The 23,965-nt window shown below is 35.2% G+C and overlaps 1 protein-coding gene across 2 annotated transcripts in view; it reads left to right on the top strand.

Moving 5' to 3' along the window:
* The window catches only part of LOC132941146 (zinc finger protein 235-like), a 98,738-nt gene that overhangs the window by 52,174 nt on the left and 22,599 nt on the right, over positions 1 to 23,965 (top strand). The window contains exon 6 of one of the 2 annotated variants that reach the window (XM_061009073.1): positions 9,295 to 9,460. In XM_061009073.1, the coding sequence (XP_060865056.1) occupies positions 9,295 to 9,460 (166 nt within the window). Of the gene's footprint in view, positions 1 to 9,294; positions 9,465 to 23,965 lie in introns of both variants that reach the window. The other variant, XM_061009074.1, reaches the window with a different exon arrangement.

Here is a 23,965-nt window from a genome sequence, read left to right as displayed (position 1 = left end):
ATCGTGCAGTGTCGTCGTCGTCGTGTCGAGTGCAGCAGCAGCAGACGGGTCCATTAAGAAATAGGAAGAAGTGTATAACCAAAGTATTCGTGTACATATACATAGATATACAATACATATACGTGCGGAGGCCGTCAGAAAAAAAATACTAATGACCGGCTTGCGGTCCGGAGGAAATCGTAATTTGACGGCGGCGGCGGCGGCGGGCGGAGCGCGTGCCACTTAAACGCGGGCGCGCGCGCTCGACAGACGAAACCGATTGAATTAAAAACGATTATATTATTATTATTATTATATTATTTATTCTATTCGAACAACAATCGTCGGCTGCTGCGTCGGACTGCGGTCGTGTGCGTATATAAAACTATAATATGTACTATACTATGGTAGGGAATGAGACGTATGGTAACAAAACGTTTCCGGCGTAGATGCAGAAGCATCAGCTCTACGAGAGTCTATAATCTCTAATAATATATACTTTGATAATAATATAATAATACAGCTCTACCTGTATTATATTCATACCACATTTTTGCGGTCTTCATAATACGCGTCCGTCGACAGCACGGGAGGGAACGCAATGCGGCGGCGGCGTCGTCGAAAATTACACATAATAAATCGTCAATTTCTCGCCATTCATTTCTATACACGACTTACTAGGTTCGTCATACTGGTATACTAAAATAGTAAAATAAAATCCATGTACAGTTTACCGATAACACGCATTACTTTTACAATAAAACGCATAGTTCAGACCCAATACACGATAGGGTAGTAACCTGCACTCGGCTGCCGTTCAAAGCCTTTCAAGTCACAGATTAGCGCCTCTCCGCTGCAATTCATCCGAGTGTAGGTTAGGTTAGGTCAAGTACCACATACCGTTTAAGTAAATATAAAAACGAGGCTATTATAATATATTATAGCAGCTATCTATATATTTTATATTTACCTAGTTGAACAAATATTATGATCGTATAGACTAAGCGTACAAGCGCGACAACGAAGGTCGCGTCTGCCTCCGTGTATAAATATTATATTATACCTACGTAATTATAAATATATTATGTATAGTAATATATATCATTATTATAAATTATACCTTATTACCTCAATTTATTAAACTCTTCGCCGCAGCGATCAAATGTGAAATTTGATCACGATAAAATTCAGATTAAAACGAGTGGGAACCCGATTTCTGTGCAATGTTAGTAGGTAGGTATATAATATATACGCACGGTATGAATGATTACCATGCATATACCGGAAACCAGATCGATATATTATTATATTTATAAACAGTATTATTAATACCACGGGCATTTGTTATTTCTTCCGGATAGTTCATATTACGTTTTTTTTTTTTTGGCATTATTAACAAACCGTTTAAGTATAAAATATCGATTTTGCGAATACTTGGAAATTATTATACACGGCTACAGATGTCTCGAACCCGAGGCAATACAATTCGATTATTATATTACATAATATTATTATTATCCTTCTGGACCGCTCCAAGAGTGGTTTATCCGGAATCGAACCGAATTTCAACCGACAATACCTCCTGCATATAATAATAATGTAGCTGCCGGTATCGTATATATTTATATACATAATAATATCATATATACCTATACCTACCTAGCTGACACGCATATTTTTGTCAGGTGCACCTCGGAGCAATATTGTTGTAAGTTCGTATTATTATTATTTCTTTATTTTTTTGTCGGCCAACTGTCGCGCAACAATACCAGAGAAAAAAAGCAATTACATCACGTGCGTGTTATTTTTTTAAGGAAATGACTGTGTATCGTGTGCACTCCTATATGTATAATATGCACTGGGCGTTTGAAGAGCAATTTCCTATTTCACAAAACCATATGGCGTTCCCTTGTGTGCGTGTGTGCGTGTGTGTATGTGTGTGTGTGTGTACGTCTTGGCCGGGGCGCTGGCGGCGGCGGATCGTAACAATCGCTATTATCTTATTCTTCTACTTCCCTCCGACAAATAAAAAAGGGTTTCTGACAGACCGGAACCCCGTGAAAAAAAAACACACATCTCGGACACGGTCCGAGAAACAATTCTCACAACACCCCCACCCTCTGCAGCAGGCGAGGCGATCGACGGCGGCGACGACGAGACTCGCGCGCAAATGGATTGCTGATTTATACGAATATAATACAATATATAGATAGGTAGCACATTGCACATATAGCGTGGTATTTCGCGTATTTATAATATAATATAGTACCTATTGGAAACCTATGGACATTGGGCACATTTCGACGTACCTAATATATTGTTGTATATATATATATATGCGTATTGTGTAATATATATTATATTCTTCTAAATAATAATGTATGCGAGAAAAAAACACCGGCTGCGGTGTTTCGATCTCGTTAAAAAGCTAAAAAACCCGTTTGCAGCCGATGAATAAAATTCAATGTGCAGCGCATTTTCATGCCACCAAATCCTTCGGTGTTCGTCTGCTGTGCGCGATAGTGTACTAATATTATATTGCCAATAATATCACATATGAGAACATTATCGTTCCGTCCTAATATATATTATAATATATATGCGAGCCAATATATTTTATATGTATATTGTATACAGTAGACACCCACCTACCATATTTATCAAATTAAATAATAATATATTCCCTGGTAATCTTGTTCGCACGACACGAATGACCGATCGCGGTATAAAATAATTTACATTTTTTTCTCAGCCACTTCGAATCGTTTACGCGGCGTTTGATATTTTTAATCAAACGCGTGGCTGACGGCGATGATGACGACGACAACGATTAGAGACTGTACATATTATAATATACGCGTGAGTAATATATTATTTTACTGCGAAAACAGCAAGCGACCAGTTTTTTTCTCCTCTCTTTTCTTCGCCCATCCTCGGCGATCCCGCAACACGAGAGATTTACCATAAATTCGAATTTAAAATAACCTCCACCAGGCACATTAATAGGTACGCAATAGGTATTTAACTATATACCGAATAAAATATTACTACAAGACCTAAAGTTGTGACTTATATATTAATATGCGTCTGCGTCCCGCGAAGACTCCAGAAACGGCGCTGGGGTGTTCTGACGCTGTACAGTCCGTGGTATATTATGAGTGCCATCATGATGTTGTTATAGGTATATACAAATAGTATATATATTTATAGTGTATTGTGTGTCAATATTGATAACAGGTAAAATTATTATTTCGACAAGCTTGCGATTTGTCTACAGGTACAGAATTTGAACATAAATCGTGTTAATATAGGTATACATAAAATATGCGCTATATAATAAAATATATGATACTGTGGCATCGACGACAGTCTGTGGTGTATATATTATAATATAATAATAATAATATAATATATAATACATTATACGTACGCCATATATAGGTACGCCACGAAGGCTCGCGCGGCCGATCAGAATTGATTATTATTATGATCATTATTGTACAGCGGCCTAATAGTGAAAACATGTCGGATCAGCTCCCATTTGGTGTTGCAGTGCTCGTCGTCGTATTGATCGTTTTACAATGGGAACAATGGTCTTGCGAAGGGTTCTCGCAGAAGTCGTTTTCAATATGATTATCATTATTATTATTTGAGAAAGACGAGCGGTCTGTACGGTTTCTTTGTGGCTCCCTCCTACTCCCCCGACCATATATGAAAGGAAAACATTATTATTATTATTATTATTACTATATAATATGTATACATTGTTCGCCTTTTGTGCGCAGCTCACACCCTTATATATACACCATCACACGCACAAATATATACATATGGGTAGGGACCTACTGCAGCAGTACTACCTATATATATATGGTATAGTAATATTATATTGATCGAATAATTACCAGGCAAGTCACAATTATTAAATTATTATTACAGTATACATATGTGTGCATACAATATACTATATAGTACTGCAGGTATTCGCCTTGTGTTGTGTGGACGGGAAGAGTCATCGGTGACGGCGGCGGACAGGTGGCGTACCCTTACGATTCGTTCCGACAGTCGTCGTCGGTATAGTACTATATTCATGTTACGAACGTCGTGTTTACCTCTTATATAATAATAATATATACATATGCCTGTGTATATATTGTTGTAAGAACGTATTATGTTCAGCTATATCGTCTCGTCCCCGCGCGTTTTCTTCATTAACCGTCGGGCGGCGGCAACCCGTTATGCTTGAAGGCGACCGGGATTGCTATATAATATACATATATAGGTGCGTATACAATAATAATAATCTTAAGCACGCGGGGTCCCGTCAAACAGTATATTTGGGTCAGACATCCATTAGGACCAAATGCACCCCGGCATCACTCCACACCCAATTCCCTCAAGTTACGTCTGTTTCAATCAAATTACATGCGTCCCATATGGATGATGATGATGATGATGATTATATGAAGATAATTATGACGAAGATGATGATGCGCACCTATCCGAATGTATATTAAAAACGATTTTAAATAACTATACGCGCATTACCATATACACACGCACAAATGCAAACACACGGAAGCTTCATAATACATATAAACCTATAGGTACCTGTATAGCTATTATATAATAGTAAATTATTTCCCTTCGTCGTCACTGTGGCATGATGGTTCACTGTTATTAAAGCGTTTACAATATAGGTATATACTCGTAATTTAAATATGCAATATAATTTATATAAACGTATTTATGTATAATAATAAAATATGTACACTGATAAAATATATTCGGTTGTCATTGTATATATAGTTTCGTGTCAAAAATAATGGACGTCGTATACCATAATATAATAACCCGACAACGAAAATACGTGATTGTTAACATTATATTTTATTATCTACTGAAGCAGGACGTTTAGCCCCGCATGACGAGCACCGATATATATCATCCGTCGCCAATATAATGCAACGTGAACGATCGACGATAATAATATTATATATTATATAATATGGAGAATAACGTGCTTCGTTATTTTATATATTAATTAAACAAGCTATGTCGTTATCGTGTACACATATCTATACGTACAACGGGTACCGAAATATATAGCTGTAGTTAAACATTTATATATATTTTATACAATAATATAGAAGACTTTATTACCTACGTTATTTTTATCGGCAATGACAAAATCCTGCAGCAGCAGACTATATTGGACCATCGACTCAACGACTCGTATATCGTTGCAAAACAATCGATATTAGTGGTACCTATATACCTGCTATTGAGTACTCCTCATTAGTAAAAAAAAAAGAAGAAAAAAACGCGTCATTGTATTGTTGGGCGAAAAAAAATATCAAAAAACCAGACCCGGAGACTTTAACGATGGCTGTGGGCCGCTGCTGCAGCAGTGTCTTCGCATGTACGGTTCCGTGTCTCCGCGTATAATGTTCGTAATATATATACATTATACATGGGTAATTTATATAATTTATTGCACGGTATACCTCGTCGTGTACCATTCAGACCCCGAATCAATCGAGAGGTCGGTTTTTTTCCCTCGTTCGTATATAATATTATATACGTAATATAACATCAAGCCGTGTATATACCTCCTATAATACATATACATGTGTATATATATATATGTGATGTATAATTTACTTAAACCTCCGGTAGCCCGGCGATACCCATCGTCGTCGTTGTCAATGGACAGCAGCCGGTTTGGTCGGGTGGTTCACGCGAACTGTGTATATGGATACCCACACTAACACAGTCGTGTTCTATTCGTCGTATATATTCGTAATATACACTCGTGGATCGCGTGCAGCACGAAATAGTGGGGAAACGTGCGTACATATAATAATATAATATACCTATTACCTATATTGTATATTGGTAAATATAGTCGATCGAAACGTCTGATTATTTAAGATTGGTCTTGGCCGACGTGAGCGTGAGTGCGCGCTCAGCAGCCGCGATATATATAAATATAAGAGATGGATAAAAGTTAATGAAAAACTATACCATCCGACGTATAATAATACAGTGCACAACCTCCCTTAACGAACACCTCTAAATAGTGGACATCTTCAAATAGCGGACGTTTTTTTAGGAACAAACTATACAACATAATATATTTCTACAAACTAAACTCGCTGTGAATAGCGGATAAAATTTTGGTAACGCTAAATTTAGCGGTTATATTCACTATATTAAATTTCATATAATATAACACTGGTTACATTATAAACCCTTGTGTAAATCACATCTGGAGCAATTTATCGATTTGCCTAGGTGACATCCCACTGTGCAGGTGCAGTATATCATAGGTATACATATATATATATATGTACATATACCTAGTACTTATACCAGTCGCGCGGTGATATCGAAATAATACAATAATATATATTTTAATATACTTTACCCCGCGTGAGATAATTTAAAAACAATGATACATAATAAATTATACTATTTATTGTTTTATGATTCTCTCGTGATTATTATTATTTTAATAAGTGTGTACAATGCGCACATATTATCAGCTATAGTGATATACATATATACATTATTATAATATTAGTATAAACATATAATATAATATATAGGTTGTAACAGATAAAACTAACTTTTAGAATAGGCAACTTCTGTTCTAATCTGCAATATTAAAATGTTTTTATATATATAATTTATAGTCATATGCGCTACGAATATATTAAACAAGAAATATTTTTTATTTTTTTAACACTGAAAATAAAAAATTTAGAATTTTTTTAAATATCAATATTTTTTTGATTCAATGAATTTGGAACGTACCTAATTACTTTTTTCAAAATATTTTTAGTATCATTTTTTTTTTTTCGTCAAGTCTTTATGTTGCACCTTGTTTAATAATATATGTATAATACGCGCGCGTCGGAATAATATAAATATTATAATATACGGTCCACATGACGCGCACGGAAACCGGTACGCGGCGATGGAAACACGCAAGTGCCCGCGACGTTTCGCGCTGCAGACTCCCCTAGGCCGGATGACCGGTGCAGCGACGGCTGCTGCTGATGCTGCTTCTACGGCCATCGGGTCCGTGTGTCGTGCAGACCTCTCGCGCGACCTTGGCGTGCGCCGAACAGGTGCCGACTTCTCAGCTATCCTCTCCTCTCCGCCCGGCTCCTCCCGAAATGACTTTTTCCCCGTCTTCCGCGGGCGAGCGCGCGCTTCCCGTCAGCCAGCGGAATTATATACCTACCAGTTGTAATAGTCGGAATACGCCGCGGACGATATAATAATAATATTATATACCTCTGCCGCGTAAATACCTTCCTAGCTGCAGCCGAGTGTGCTGTATAAAATAATATACAAAATTGTGTAAATAATAACGCGGCGTTTAAATTATTTTCGGGTTTTCGTCTGCTTGCTGCAGTATGGGCGGACGTTCGTTTCGCGTTCAAAAACTGCGTCTGCGCGCGGTGGTATAATTTAATATATTGGAATAATCGCAGGAACCGCGCGTGTTCGTATATATTACTAGCTATAATTAGTTACCTATATATATGTATGTGCAGGCTGTGACCGAAATTTCGTTTTTTCCTCCCGCCGTGTATAGGTACATAATATTACTATCTACACGACGACGACCGGTGAACAGGTGCCCGGTGGAAGAAAAAATTAAATTTTTCGACCAATTATTATATGCGTGCGATGTATGGGTTGAGAGAACAAATAAATAATTATATGGCAATAATTTTTCACTTCGTGGTGTGCGCATGTGCGCGTGTCTTACGTGTACGAGGCGACCCGTGAACGGCTATAAAAATATAATCTTTAGTGGCGTTCTAGCTCAGAACTTAAGAACTTCGGAAGAGTATAATACGTGGACGAAAACACGTTGATTTCGTACATCGAGGGTAGATCGTGAGGTCGTTTGTTAAAGTAGTTTGTGATTAAGTTTAGCCCCCCCTCTCTATTCAATCGAATCTCACTAGTATACCGCGATTGCAAGGTTCGAAGAGTAACTGTCTTTGGCATTATATTTTATAATCCAGTATGTAGGTTTCAACTTAATCTATATGTCTATAACTGCATTATCGAGTCTGTTATATCACTAAACACTAATAACATTATTCATTGACACTCAAAATGTATTTGTTATCAACGTATTACAATTAATATACAATAATATATAAATTGTTTCAATAAGACGTATTAAAATAATAACATAAGAACGTGACTGTTCCAAAGGGTTTACTCCGGCGTATTTATATTATGTCCATAATAATATAGACGCTTCAAAACACGTAATATTGTTTTTACTATTATATTATAGTAGTAGTGTAATAACGTATATAGTACCTATACGCGTTTTACGTGCGATCGACAGTAATGTGAGACACGCAAAAGTGCAGAACGATGTATACCCAGCTGTATTATACATATATATATATAGTACCCATCATATATATTTTAATAGATTATTTTACCCGCGAGACCGTAAAATAAATCATTTCGGAACAAACCTATATACCTACAGTATTATACCTATATAAACAGTGAACACTGTATATTACAACGAACGCGTTATGACGCCCGGAGATAAACCGCGACCGCCGTTATGGTTTTTATACCATAGGTGTGTGCGTAATGTGTATAAAAGTAATATTTTTATTATTTATTATTATTGTCCGGAATGACCACAGCGGCGCCCGCGGACGCTTGTATAGAGTAATACGTCGTCGTCTCTCCTCGCGAATCGCATACCTCTACCTACCTATATTATATTATTATTATTCGTATTAAATAGGTGCTACGTCGTTGATGGTTTTTTCATTTTTTATCGTCGGTTTTTTTGCCACGGATCAATTACAATTACACCCGTGACATTATATTATAATATGATAATAATGTGCCCAACCCAAAGTCCGGTGGCCGGTGTTTACGATTCGAAATCGACTTATATGTTAAAATAATAAATCGCGCACTATATAGGTATACCGGTATAATAATAATGCGCGTATAGTGGTCGTCGGCGGCGATCGGTTTTACGACCCAGACGGTATAGAAAACGGTTATTTCGTATTTAACGTCCTCGTTGAAAACTCAATTAAAACCGTCCGCAAACGACCGCAACACCGCCCGGCAGACTATATACCTATATAATAATAATAATAATATAATATAATACGAAAAAAAATAGGATATAATATAGTTGACGTGTATACGTGTGGCTGGTTAAATCGATACGTTATCACTTATCATATATTATCAATAATATTATAAGTATACGTTTTAATGTTATGACGTATTTGTTTGCAGGAGAAACCGCACAAGTGCACACTGTGCGCCAAGTCTTTCCCGACGCCCGGAGATCTGAAATCTCACATGTACGTGCACAACGGATCTTGGCCTTTCAAGTGTCACATTTGTAACAGAGGATTCAGCAAGCACACGAATCTGAAAAACCACTTGTTCCTGCACACCGGTAAGTGAGTTGTAGTTTGTTTTTATTACACGTTTCGGTACTTATATTATACTATTATCACCCATACCTGCTTATATCGGTAGTATTATAGTAGTTGTATATTAAATATTATGCGTAAATTGAGGTAATGTGTATAATATTATAATATATATTATGAGATATACTACTACATAGTGTCAACTACCTCCAGTATAGTGGTATTAAGATGGTGTATGATATCTGCGTTTAATAGCACACTGCAGATGTATTCACCGAGTTTAAATCGACGATGATGATAATAATAACCGACCTATACCTAATATAGGATTAAAAATGTATGAAACCCATAAATATAGTACAACTGTCTGTGCATAAATAAACCGTTTTGGCGCACCCAGGTTTTAAGTACCGAGTGATTATATTTTTAACGATATTCAGTCAATGTCTCCGTAATAAGCATTTTATTAATGTTTGAAAGCTATATATTCATTTTTACAGACTACTTTAATTCGTTTAGACCGTTTAACCTAACCTCAAATATGAGTTATTATTTTTTGAGCTTTCAACAGAATGATAACAGCATGACTCTTTTCTGAGTATATTACATACAACAGACTTACGCAATATTATGTTGCCTATGTATTTTAATACATACCACTTTTGCGAGTTAGTCGTCATCGTCGTCAGGTACAATTTAATATTATTAATAATATGCACCTACTATACTAACATCAGGACGAATATTGCCGCCGTACATACTGGTCGTATATATAAATATTTTCATTATGTCAGAGCAACGTATATGCCGAGGGCAATCGGTATTTTTATTACGATCATTATTATCATTTTTTTTTTACTTCCAGTCTACTCCGACGGTTGTTACACGCATATATAGTATATACTTATAACGTTCCTAAATATACCGTGCCACGTTGTCCAGGTAGGCGATCGTCTCTGTCGTCGTCGCCGGATGGACGGGATTTCGGGGATCCGATGTTTTTTATTTTTATATCTCTTTAATCCCGCGCGTTAATGGAATTCGTGTTTTTGCCTCCCATCGCACATGCACACACGTGCGGCTTCGACAGAAGTAGATACTCCTCCATGCACACACACACACACACACACACACACACACACACACACACGCACACGCACACACACAAATACAACGTAGGTGGGAAGGTATTAGGTAGACAGGTATATAGACGATAGGTAGGTAGGTACTTGGTACATGTACATAAATATAATATATATATGTGTGAGTGTCTGTGCTTCGGGGCTGCCCCGAAGTGATACGATACCTGGTCCACGCCGCCACCGCCGTCGTTTTTATATTATTATTACGGCGTCGGCGGCAACAGTAGCTCGAGCTGCAGTGCCCGTTGATATACTATACATGTACATACACTATATATAGGTACACACGATATAAACCATTGACGAGGAGGCGCTCGGGATACCGACCGAAGTAGAGGTATAAAGGTAGATACTTTATAGAGAGAGAGAGAGAGAGAGAGAGAGAGATAGATAGAAACAGTGAGTGAGAGATGCACTTTCAAACGTGCGTGGTATCGGCTACCGGACTTTGATGGTATTATAACGCGCGTGTTGGTCGTATTAATATTCATTTTTTTTTATTTTTTTATCGACTGCTGGTTTGCGGGTTATAAGTCACTTACAGACGATTACAACAACAACATAATATGCATAATATGATGTTATAATATTCTTAGAATATAATTTACGTCACATATAATGGAAATGAGTGCATCGTACTGTGCATCGTGTAGGTATCTAAACTATCCATCATATGTGACGTGTGACCGCTGTACTGCTGCTGCTGCAGTTTTACATTATTGGTGTGGTCAATTCGCTACGTACTTTATTCTTGCGTTGTCACATAATATAGGGGTAGTAAAGTAAGGGTAAGTTTAATATATGGTATAGACCACGGCGATATATTATACTCAGATACATCTGCAGTTACTAACGTTATCATCATACTATATCGCCAGGTAACAATAAAGCTATCAATACAATATGTATTGAATATTTAGAAATATCGAGACGAACGATGCTATTTTATTTGTGAACAATAGACAAATATAAATTAATTGTGTAATGATGTGTTTACAACTGTGCAATATTGGCAAATTGTATATTAAACTATCCATGCAGTAGGTATCAATATGGGTACAGCATATTATTTGTATTTTATATACATATTTAAAAACATGTTATATAATATGTGCCTGCCTAAATAATCAACTATTTATGTTTCCACCGCACGTTATTAAAAATGATTTTGACGCCCTTGAGGCTTTTATAATATAATATTTAGATTTTTTTTAAATATTTATTATTCATACGCACGCATAAATAAAAACGACGTTTTCAAATCGTATTTAATCGTAACACATATTTACGTGTTACGCTGGAAACTATATTATAAACTGTAATAAATGTTGTAGGTAGCAAGAAAAATTTTTTCATCTCAATAATATGATCTTTAAAAATACTCAATCTAATTTATTTTTATTCGTTATAAATTATAATATTATGTTACGTATAGAATGGATATTTTATAATATACATAATATAACCTATAGGTATAACTGCCTCGATTAATATTATATATTTTACACGACGTTACCACCGAGTACCGTCGTGATGGTACATTTTATTTTTTTGTTCAACAACCGTCATGATTTAGCATAAACTCGTGGTATTAATTAAATTAATATTATAATATGCTCATTACGACGTTTTAATAGAGTCATACACGCGTCTCACATCGGTTTCGTTGTACTCATAATATATATTGTAAGAAGCATACATACCAGTTGTACCTACTACCTACCATTATACTGCATCCACGACAGCTGCTACTGCCTTAAGTGCTATTAGGTTATTTCTTCATAGTATTATTATTATTTCTTAATCGCGCGCTGTATTGACATAAAAAATGTGTCCATGTATCAAGTAATAATAATTGATTGGATAAATTAAAAAAATCCATATACGTAGGCCTTAGAATAATAGGCGCGTTTCCCGAGCGTAATAATAATATGTATATATTAGTTACTTATACAATAAATATAATTATGTACATTATACGTAGGTACAATAATATATTATTAATACATATTATAATACGCGTTCGAAATATTATTGCGACCATTTTTTACGCCAGGTGTTATTGTTTTTTATTTCTTATTATTATTTATTGGGTAACGTTATGTTATTATTATCATATTATGGGCGCGTGCCTGCAACGTGGTTGACAAGTCGGAATGCAACGCGGCCGGCCAACATTTATATTATATTATTGTATATTGTTATATTAGTATTCCACATAATTCATAAGTATAACATATTATAACTTGTAAGTAATACGTAGGTATAATACGCGCGTGTTATACTATTACATAAATCTACATATGCAGTGTGTGTATATTGGTACACACGACATAGCGGCATATCTATATATATATAATATATCTATTAATATAATATTATTCGTATTATTGCAGTGGGTATACCTAGGTATAGGTTGGTATCTATTAACACTAGCTTGATGCATTGCGCGTTTACAATTATAATAATATTATGTGTATTGATAATTTTTCCGATCGACGCAATTTTTTTTCGCCATAACATAATCGCCCTCCGGCCACCGACGGCGACGACGACGACGACGACGACGTTGTGTACACATTGTAGGTACCTATATAATATATTATATATATATAGTTGCTGTGGGTACAAGCGTTGCGCACCATATTATATATCTATCTATAATATATTATATGCGGAAATTTAGACCTTGACACTGGTGTAGTGCAAACAGGCGCGTGTCAGCTTTCGAGGGCACGACGGTAACGTTTATATACCTGTACGTAAACATATTATACCTATATGTTGCCCGACTGCTGCACGCTATATAAAGTGCACGTAATAGCTTTGGCGTTTTGCGTTCAAACCCGTTCTTGAACTTGGACGCGAAGAATATTTATTCGTACTTCACTCGCTCACATTTTGAAATCGGATTTAAATACGCCACCGTACTCAACCTTATATTATAATATTGTTTTGTTATATGACGTCATATTACGGAGACTGTATTAGATTGGAGCTATAGTATCGATTACTATTGGTATTGCTTGAATAAGTCTAATAAAGTGAAATAGTCTAATAATTTATGCATTGTTTTCAGGCGTGCGCCTTCTATTTGAGGTGGATGTTTATTTTTTCAATGATTTTTCGATAGGTATTCAGATTCTTATTTTAATTGTATTTTTACCAATTTAGTAAGTTATTGCTACATAAATAAACTCGAAATCCTATTTATATTTTGTATATCATATTTCTAATATTCTTAACGCAGTAATTGACCGGCGTACCTACTACACGAATTATATAATATAGGCTTTGGGCTTGTCGTTGAAATTCCAAAATGGTTTCTATATGCGAATAACCGACTGATTTTAATGCCGTGTTCGCTTATACTGCCCATTTGTCCAGCGGGAATACACGTCGTAGTATATAATATACAGCCATTATTACCGTATTTGTCTCATAAAATGAAGACTTCCACGACCGTTCGCGAGACACGCGCATTTATATCCGTACTAAATAAATTAAGCCGTTAACGGTTGTCTTTTACTCGTTTTTCCTGAATAAAATATAGTTTATTCGCTTACGAGCATTACTGCGGCAGGACTATAAAACCTAACCAGTTTCGTAATTAATAAAACAAAAATGAATATAATACTCACTAAAAACACCATAATAATATATATTGTTTTAATAGTTAAAACGACAATTCAATTTAATTTATCGTCCTCTTAATTCCTCGGAGACCTACTTGAAAAGTAGAACGTTGTCACCAAAACAATAACATTATAATGCCTGAAAACATAATATTAATGTTGAATATAGATATTTTAATCGAGTATTTCGAGTCGATTGACTATACTTTTATTGCTGATTAATTATTTTATTGATACTTAACAATTGCCGTGACATAGAAATACGTATGTATATCTCTATCTTGTCTATGACTAATGTAATTTATATACGTAAGTATAGTGTGACGAAACTCACCTGCACGCGCAGTCGTGTAATTATAAATGCGAAATTAAATTAATCAAATACAGTATATTACATTATTACACAATGTTAATATTTGATTTCGTTAGTCAACAATGTGCAGTTTGTCAACATAATAAAATTCAAACAGTACTGTTTTCACAATTTTACAGGTATTATTGATTCAATTTTCTAATACAAAATATGCGTAATATACAATTTTATTAAAATATAGTATACCTAAGACATGTCATACCACGTTGCAGTAATCTGTTGTAGTCATTATAAAACGCAGTTCAATATAAAAATAATATGCGCGACTGGCAACTGTTATAATCGTATAATATAATATTATATATAGGTAGTACATAACTGCGGCGATCATTAGATATTACATTTATAATATAAATATTTTTCTTATATATAACCGATTACTGAAAATGATGCGCGTTTCAGTAAATTTAAGTTAGACTTAAATTTTGTTTTAATTTCAAACGTTATTCCCCGCCACCCGTGGATAATCCCGTCAATGATATTATACAATTCTCGCGACTCGGGACAAATAACCGTATCATATACATTTCATATTATTATTAATTATTATATATATATGGATATATTATATATACATTTTATATTTCGTCCGTGACTTTCGATTCGATTGCGCCACCCTATAAATACAGCGGTATACACTTAATATCATCATATTATTATGCCGAGTTTTCTGTTTCAATTTACTTAATGATGTTCTTTGATTAAAAGAAGAAGAAAAACACGGCACATAATGCCTGCACTCGGCGGCGGCGCGTACACCTGACGGGAGCGCGACCGTATCCCGCCGCCGTCAACAATGTACTCGATCCCCCCCGCAGAGGTGGCACTCCTACCGTAAATCGTGTAATTCCTTCTAAACGTTCCCCCGCGAGAAAAAAAAGAATAATAATATAATAAAAACGCCGAGCGAAAAGGTGTCTACAAGATCATTAATCTCGCAAACACCTCCACGCGACTCAAAACACACCGCACCGCAACTCGGAGCCGGTGCAGTATCACAATATTATGTATTATGTTATATTATATACCTATATAGTTAATTCATCGCGGTACGAGAGCCATAATACGAACATTATTACTGTTGGTAGGTACGCTCACGGTAAACGACGATATTAGACTTTTGTCTTGGCCCCGATTTTTAAAATACAAAATGAATTGTTATTACATATTATCATTTGCAAGCGCGTCGACGTCGGCGGCATTCGATTGTAAAGATTAAAGATGACGCACACGTAAAAGTATAAAAATATATCATAAATATATTTTATGATACAGTATATAATATGAGATCTCTAGCTGATACAGTCTCGCACGTGGTATAATATTATGGCGTCGCTCATTTGTAATTATTAATTATTATACTCAACCTGTGCAGGGATATAGTAATTAATTTTGAATAGCAAAAATGCGTCACGACGATGTTCGCCCCGAACTCTGAGAAATATTTAGAAATAAGTAAGCGAAAGGTTTGACTATATAATATTATGCTGATGAGAGTTCCCGCGGTTTCCATATATTTAACGTAATTTAAAATAATAATTAAGCGTATGCGTATGTATGTATGTAGGTATGTATGTATGTATGTATGTATGTATGTATGTATGTATGTATGTATGTATGTATATATGTAGGTATTCATGTATGTATATATGTAATGTACCTATGTACCTATTGTACCGTACCTATGTATATATGCAGCAAACAGTACTGGTTACTTGGAATTTGGCCACGTGGTATTTTTTTATGATGCTTTTTTAATGTTTGGCTATTTAAGTTTTTTTAATCTTTATATTTTTTATTATTACATTGTTGATAAATAATAATAATATTTTATGTATATTCAGTATGCAGAACGTAGGGTGGTATCTACCTAAAACGATAAGGATCCAATCAAAAATAATAAAAAGTTGTCGTAAAACATTATGTTATTTTTTCGAGTAAAATCGATGATGTTTGTGTATATAATATAGAATTTGATGACACAACACCATGTACCTAAAATAATAGACCCAAACAAAACCCATAAACGCAAAAAATTACCCGTATTTGAACAATCCATATAAATATATAATAATATCATATGATGCGCAAATAAATTATATTACTTACAACATATATGTTTGATAAATAATTGATTTGAACAATAATTCGGTATTGTAATAATAATAATAATAATAATAATAATAATAATAATATTATATTGTCGTTTAATTAATATAATATGTACATTAGTACATTATAATATACGGAACATTATAAATAATAATAATATTATAATCAGCCCAAGAGTGACCAGCATATGATTAAATTATGCATCCGAGCGCGCGCTATATGTGTAGTTCATTTAAACCGATTTGTATGCTTTCGAGATGAACAGATTTAGGTTTCGATCGGTTTTTTTCCTCTTTAGGACGACCAATTCTCGTTATACGCATACATATATATTACACTCACACACAGACATAATATATATTATAATATATTATTGTATAAGCGTCTCAATTAAAAACGAAACGGCGTGTGTGACGTGTGAGAGAATGTATGTGTAGTGTCTCACGGATTTCTCGTAATCTGGAATCAGAATATCAACGTCGTATACGAATAAGATGATTAAAAACGAGCGTATCATTAAAAAATTATCGTTTCGAAGTATATGAGAAGAAAAAACAGTGGGTAACAGACCGAACGTTTGACACGCATATTTTCTATAATATATAATAATAATAATATTATGTATTTTTAGGCGTTCTATATTTAATACAGAGCGCCAGTGGAGAACGCCCAAATGGGTTTTACTCGCCGAACTTATTAACGTTTCAGGATTTCTTTCCTACACTCTACGATGACGGAAACACGTTGGGAATTTTTTCACCCAAAATTCCACCCACGCCTCTATTAATAGTTTAAAACGTGTAAATGTATAACCATATAATATGATGTGCATATTATAACTACTGTATTACATAATACACAGAACGATAGCTGTAAAAAGTTGTACGCGACAAAATTCGTTAAAAATATTTAAAAAATACGATTAAAATATGTACCTAATAATACCTAATATAATATTATGTACAAATGACATATCTTACAGTACCATTATGATATTGGCATATCTTTTGTGTATTATTTGTGGCTAATAATTATTTAGGCTATAACATAATTTGTAACGTTGTATTTACTTGGCATTTGAGCTGCGGTCTCCCGAGACTGGTCCACCGGTCCGATCTAAACCCTTTCCTCCCACCCCACACAACATTCTTATTTTTTACAGTTTGTTCTTGCGCATATTCTGTATATAATTATATATTGCATGATACAATAACAATAATAATAATAATAATAATAATAATAGCTACGATTCACCCACGGACTAGTAGGCATATCTAGTATAATATCTTGTCCGTGGATTCACAGCAATTTTATTATAGATATAATACCTAATAATATTAATAATATTATAAACAAGAGCTTATAGGCGACACGTTATAATAATAATAATACATAATAATATAATATAATATATGTACTATGCGATATTAGACGGTCGGTGGCTACGATGATTTACAACCGGTTTGCAGGTTATAATATTATTATTATTTCCCATTAGCCCGAACCGTGCCGCTACCTTACGTACGCTCGCAAGTCCGCCGCCGTCACCTCCCGTGATATCGCTGAACTTGAAACTCGTTCGTTCGCCACCGTATGCGCCGTATGTGAATTTACTATATTATTATACCCATATGATATATTATTTATATGATATTATATAAATAATATTATCAGGCCGTGTACGAATAGGCTGTATAATAATGATATATATATATATATATATATATATATATATATATGCGAATCAAACATGTATATTATAGATATTATACACAGGGTATATAGCTGGTAGAACTGACTTTTGGAATAACTTTTGTTCTAATCAATATTAAAATTTTTTTTTTATATATAATTTATATAGTCACTTGCGCTACACATATATATTATACAAAAAATTATTTTTATTTTTTTACACTAACAACATTTAAAATTTGATTTAAATTTTTTTCGATATATCATATATTCAAAATAACCAATTTGTGAATCTGATTATAAGAACAATTTTGATAGTAAAAACATTTACCTAAGTCAAGTAGCTTATTTTTTAGAATTTTTAAAATATCAATGTGTTTTTGATTAAACAAATTTGGAACGTAATAACTTTTACCAAAACATTATTTTTGGGAAATATGCTGACATAAATATATTTTTTAAAATATAATTTTAAAAATTAAAATAAACTAATTATAATAACTTAAACTATAATTTTAACAATATTTTTATCATACGTTTAAGTAGCGTTTTTGTTTTTTTTTTGTCAGGTCTTTTTGTTACACCTTGTATATATATATAACTACTCAACTATATTGTAGATACTGTACCTATATATATATATATAATATAATATATAACGCACGTATTAGTAAATATATTGTAACATACAATAAACACGACCGTAAATCCTACCGGGCACATTTCCATAATATTATACACACGCAGTTCCGTATCTGTATAATATATATTCGTGTTTATGTGTGTATAGTCATATATACGACAGTGGATATAATATTATTATAATATACGTTTTCGTGGGAAAATCTACGTGTAGGCGCCATCACATTTATGATATTTTTACACCAAATTAATTAAATAAATACAAATCGACATTTTTTTTTATCGGTCGTGTCACCGCCGCGCAAGTTTTTTTTTATTATTCGTTTTAGTATTTTTATTTTATTTTTTTTTACTACTGATCGCGTATACAGGTACATAAAACCATATATACCGTTCCCGTGAGACGCGCATATATAATTACGGAGGGGAATATATACGAAGACGAGGAAAAAACTCGTTTTATATAACTTCTTTTTTTCTTACACGGGCGCATGTGTGTGTTTGCGTTATAAAATTCACAAAGTTTATTTTCGTAATCGTCGTCGTCGCCCGTTCTACGATATAATAATGTTATAATAATGTCATCGCCACGCCGTTTTCGTCAAATTCGTCATAATAGCGCGGCTGCTCTACATAATAATAAATTATAATATTATACGATATCGCGCCCGTGTAAAAATCAATATTGTAAATATAGTTAAACTTCAAGTCTTGCTCTGCTCTACCTCCACGCGTTCATATCGATTTACGCATATTTAATTTTATTTTATTAACACTCATTGGTAGATGATAGGTAATAGGTACAATAAGGTACTGCTACACACGCGCGACCTACTTGCGTGTTGTTTTATTATTATTATTTGTCGAAAAATCGGATGATTTTACCACTTTTGACACTGATCGACGACGACGACGCAAGCGGTCGGTTCGTCACGCCAATCAGTCGTCACGGCGCGACGGCGGCGGCCGCATTGCATTGTTGTTTTATTCGTCCGGGTAAAACAAATTATAACGTCTATAAAGAAAAGAAGAAGGAATCATCATTGTTATTTCGGGGTGTTCGTGGATCACGGTGGCGGCAACGGTACCGGCCGGTCCGCTGCGTTTCATTCAAAAAAAATATAAAAAATAAAACGTCGGATGTTATTTTTCACCACACTCACACTCGCATATATATTATTTTATATAATACTTAAAGGTTAGAACCCCACATTTCGACAATACCGTAATTTCTGGAACAAACAGATCACCGCGGTGGCGGCAGATGTTGCCGACACGAAACGCCATTATATCATATAATATAATATATGATACACTATTTTATAATAACCCACCGAGACTAAAAAATTTTTCACGAAATTTGTACGGGTATACCCGGGCTACCAAGACGTAGCAACAGGTAATTTTTTTCTCGTTATATTGTTACACCTACCTTTACAACACCCGTGTGACTCTTGGGAGGGTGCAGAAATCGCGTGTACGTAATAGTAATCATAATATTATTATTATATGATATGCGGTATATATGAATAGCCACTGCTAATAGGTTATCAGCTGTGCATGCTGCACCGGTAGAGCGTGGGTGTTATAACATTATAATATGATGCGGTAAAAAAAATCTAACCTATATTATATCGGTCAGGGGATTATACCTATGAGGTGCACCGCTGCAATGCGCATTCCTGGGTCAAAAAACGCATATCCACAATAATGTGCACTCGTGTTATTTTATTATTACATGGACTAGAACAATATTACGTTTAACATTATGTATTTATATGTTATACATGCGTCGTCGCACAAACGACGGGTGTGTGGGAGACTCATCACATAATCGGCAGTCGTGTCTTTAGGGTAGATGTGAGTATAGGTATATATATATATATACGTATTATGTACGCGCATATATATCATAATATATAGGTATAGGTAACCGGAATTTTTCGCTTCAGGTAGTATTGTAGTTCTTTTTGTCGTTGTTATATTATCATCATCGTCATAATCATCATCATCGTCATCATGTACCTTCGATATATGTTACCGCGTATACCTATATATCGTGTGCACGGTTTTATAATACGCGGGCGCACTATGACGTGATGATGTGTATTAGCCACGGCCATAAGACTATACGGACCGCGCGTCTTGTAATAATATAATAATAATTGAACGCGCCGCCACCTTTTTATAATAAAATAATAAACCACGGTGCAGTGTGTATTGTACCTTAAGGTGTATGTGTGTGTGTACCTATATATAGTATATACATACTATACCTACGTCCTACCCACACACATACACACACATATACATACCAACCAGTGCCCCCCGAGCATTATTTTATATATACTACTACGACGACGGAGGCATTGATACGACGACGGTGTTGCCTCCGTGTGAGCGTTGTGCGCGCTTATATATAATAATAATATATATACCTATGTATACATTTCGTTATTTCGCCGCCACCGCCGCCGGCGCACGTTGCTTACCGTTTTAGCCGGCGCCAAGACCGGAACGATTGTATAACAATAATAATAATATATATGAAAAACACTGCGCCTGCACTTGCAGCACGTCGTCGCCTCGGCGGATCATCCGAATATTATCGTCATTATATCGTTATTATATTATACTGTATACCTACTATATCGTCTGCAGACAAACGTGTTTGACGACGACAATATATAATATAATATAATAATAATAATTATAAAACAACAATATATTATTATTGTGCGATCGTCTTCAGACGCCCTTAGGACCGCGCGTATCGTACTTCGTCTCACTCGCCCGTCACGTTGTACGTATACAAACACACTGCTATAACGCTGTATAACATTATAATATTATTATTATTTGTTGTAATTATTATTGACATTAGGTGCTATCGTCGCGTCGGTTTGTCGAGCGAGTGTAAAAAATTTAAAAACCAATATCATAGATTAATCGTTTTTTACAGCCAGCGGTACTACATTATGTGCGAGTGTGTATGTGATTTCTCGTGAGAACGTCGCGGTCGTTGTCATATTTTGTCACCGATGACCCGCAGGACACACACGAATTCGATACAATATTATAATATTCGAGCGCTCGTCTGCAACGCGTGATAATATCGTGGTCGTCGATAACCGCGGTAACGCGTTACATCTATACAAAGACTCGGGGTAGTTCAGGCAAGATTAACCAGGCAGCCACGGTTTCTATCGAAAAACAAAACGACCGTTATTTACCTTCGACGAATTTACATAAAAAATATATGCCTACTGTATAATAATAATGATATAATATACCTATACTACCTAGGATCGAATTCATTGATTATTATACACTTGCACGACGCACTGCATATCACACGCTGCAAAAAGCCACATATCGTGTAAATGAACGTAACTTATGGACTCGCGTAAATGGATCTAGCGAACAGGATCTCTATTTTTTCATGTCGATAAAATATGGTTCACCTGCAGTGGTCTTTATTCCGGTCCAAAACTAACGCGATGATAGTTCCGGTCACTATAATATATATATACTTACCAGTAATATATTATACACACATTTATATTATATTAGGTACACATTAAACACAGATAAATTAACGTTTATGGTGTATACCTTTAGCTATATTGTACGTATACATATTATTATATATATAAGGTTTTCCATGGCGGTCATAATATACCGGCTATTATAATTCGTTATCCTCTCGGACACGGATATACACTGCGCCGACGTAACGATACGATGTTTATATATCTATAGATTTCGGAAAACGTTTCGCCGATGAAGAGGTCACGTCGCGTCGAAACGAGGATCTGGTCGCGAACCATAAAACGACTTGATGTTTTCATCGGGTTACCGGTAGTATAAATTCGATATTTTACGGCCGCCATTACGCCGGTCATAACCATCATAATAATATATAGGTATGCGCGTCCATGCAGGACCGGTCGAACGTTAGTTTTCTCTATATATTGTAATATACGCCGCGTCTTTTCGACCGACCCTTTAGATGGTCAGCACTCTCTCTTTCTCTCTCTCTCTCTCTCTCTCTCTCTCTGCCCGTGTCATCTCCGGTATTTGGACGTTATAATATTATAATATTATTGTAGCGTGAGCGCGTGTGATCTATACCTGCAGCACGAGCGACTCATGGGAACCGCGTCGTAAACGTCAAAGACTCGGCCGGTTAGGATCACTATAATACAATAATATGCATTCGAATAAAACGAATACGACTAATAATAATAAAATTATTAAACTATACGTGTCTAATGTATCTATATATATAATATATACCGATCATTATAATATTATGGCGAAATACATAGCTGGTATTACACAGCGAGTCCACAGGTGCCCGCGTCGCCCGGCGAGGAATTTCAAAACGACTGTAACACGTGCGCCGACAATATTGACCGCGTGGCCTCCGGGTCCGGTAATAACCAGTTGACATGTCGATACCATTTTATATAACTGCGGTATACGGTCGCTCCTCTTCTACAACACTCTTTCGTCGTGAGGTTCGCGATTGCCGACCACGGCACAAGTAATCGAATCGGGCTGGCGTGCATTACTGTCTGCATAGTTATGCATGCTATCGTCGTATACGATTATCGTTCGGCGATGTCAACGAATCGCATTCTCGGTCGGATATCGTGTTTCGGCATAATATTAGACTCTGTCTGCGGTTCAGAACGATACCGTTAGGATAGCAAGGGATTGGAGTACGGGACCGGGGACCGGCTACTGTATGTATATGTACTGTATACAAGGAGTTAGGTACTCTACGATATATTATGAATGTATTATGGCTCGGATTTCAACACATATGTATTTTTTTATTGAAAGGCCTGACACGATTATATGCTTTCTAAGTTACAAATGTATTTCATGTGCAATTACAATATTCTAACAAATGTTTTTTAGGGA

Source organism: Metopolophium dirhodum, chromosome 3 (assembly GCF_019925205.1).
Source record: "Metopolophium dirhodum isolate CAU chromosome 3, ASM1992520v1, whole genome shotgun sequence".
NCBI classification, from domain to species: domain Eukaryota; kingdom Metazoa; phylum Arthropoda; class Insecta; order Hemiptera; family Aphididae; genus Metopolophium; species Metopolophium dirhodum.
The sequence above is the reverse complement of the archived record's forward strand: the minus strand, read 5'-3'. Positions and strand labels throughout refer to the sequence as shown.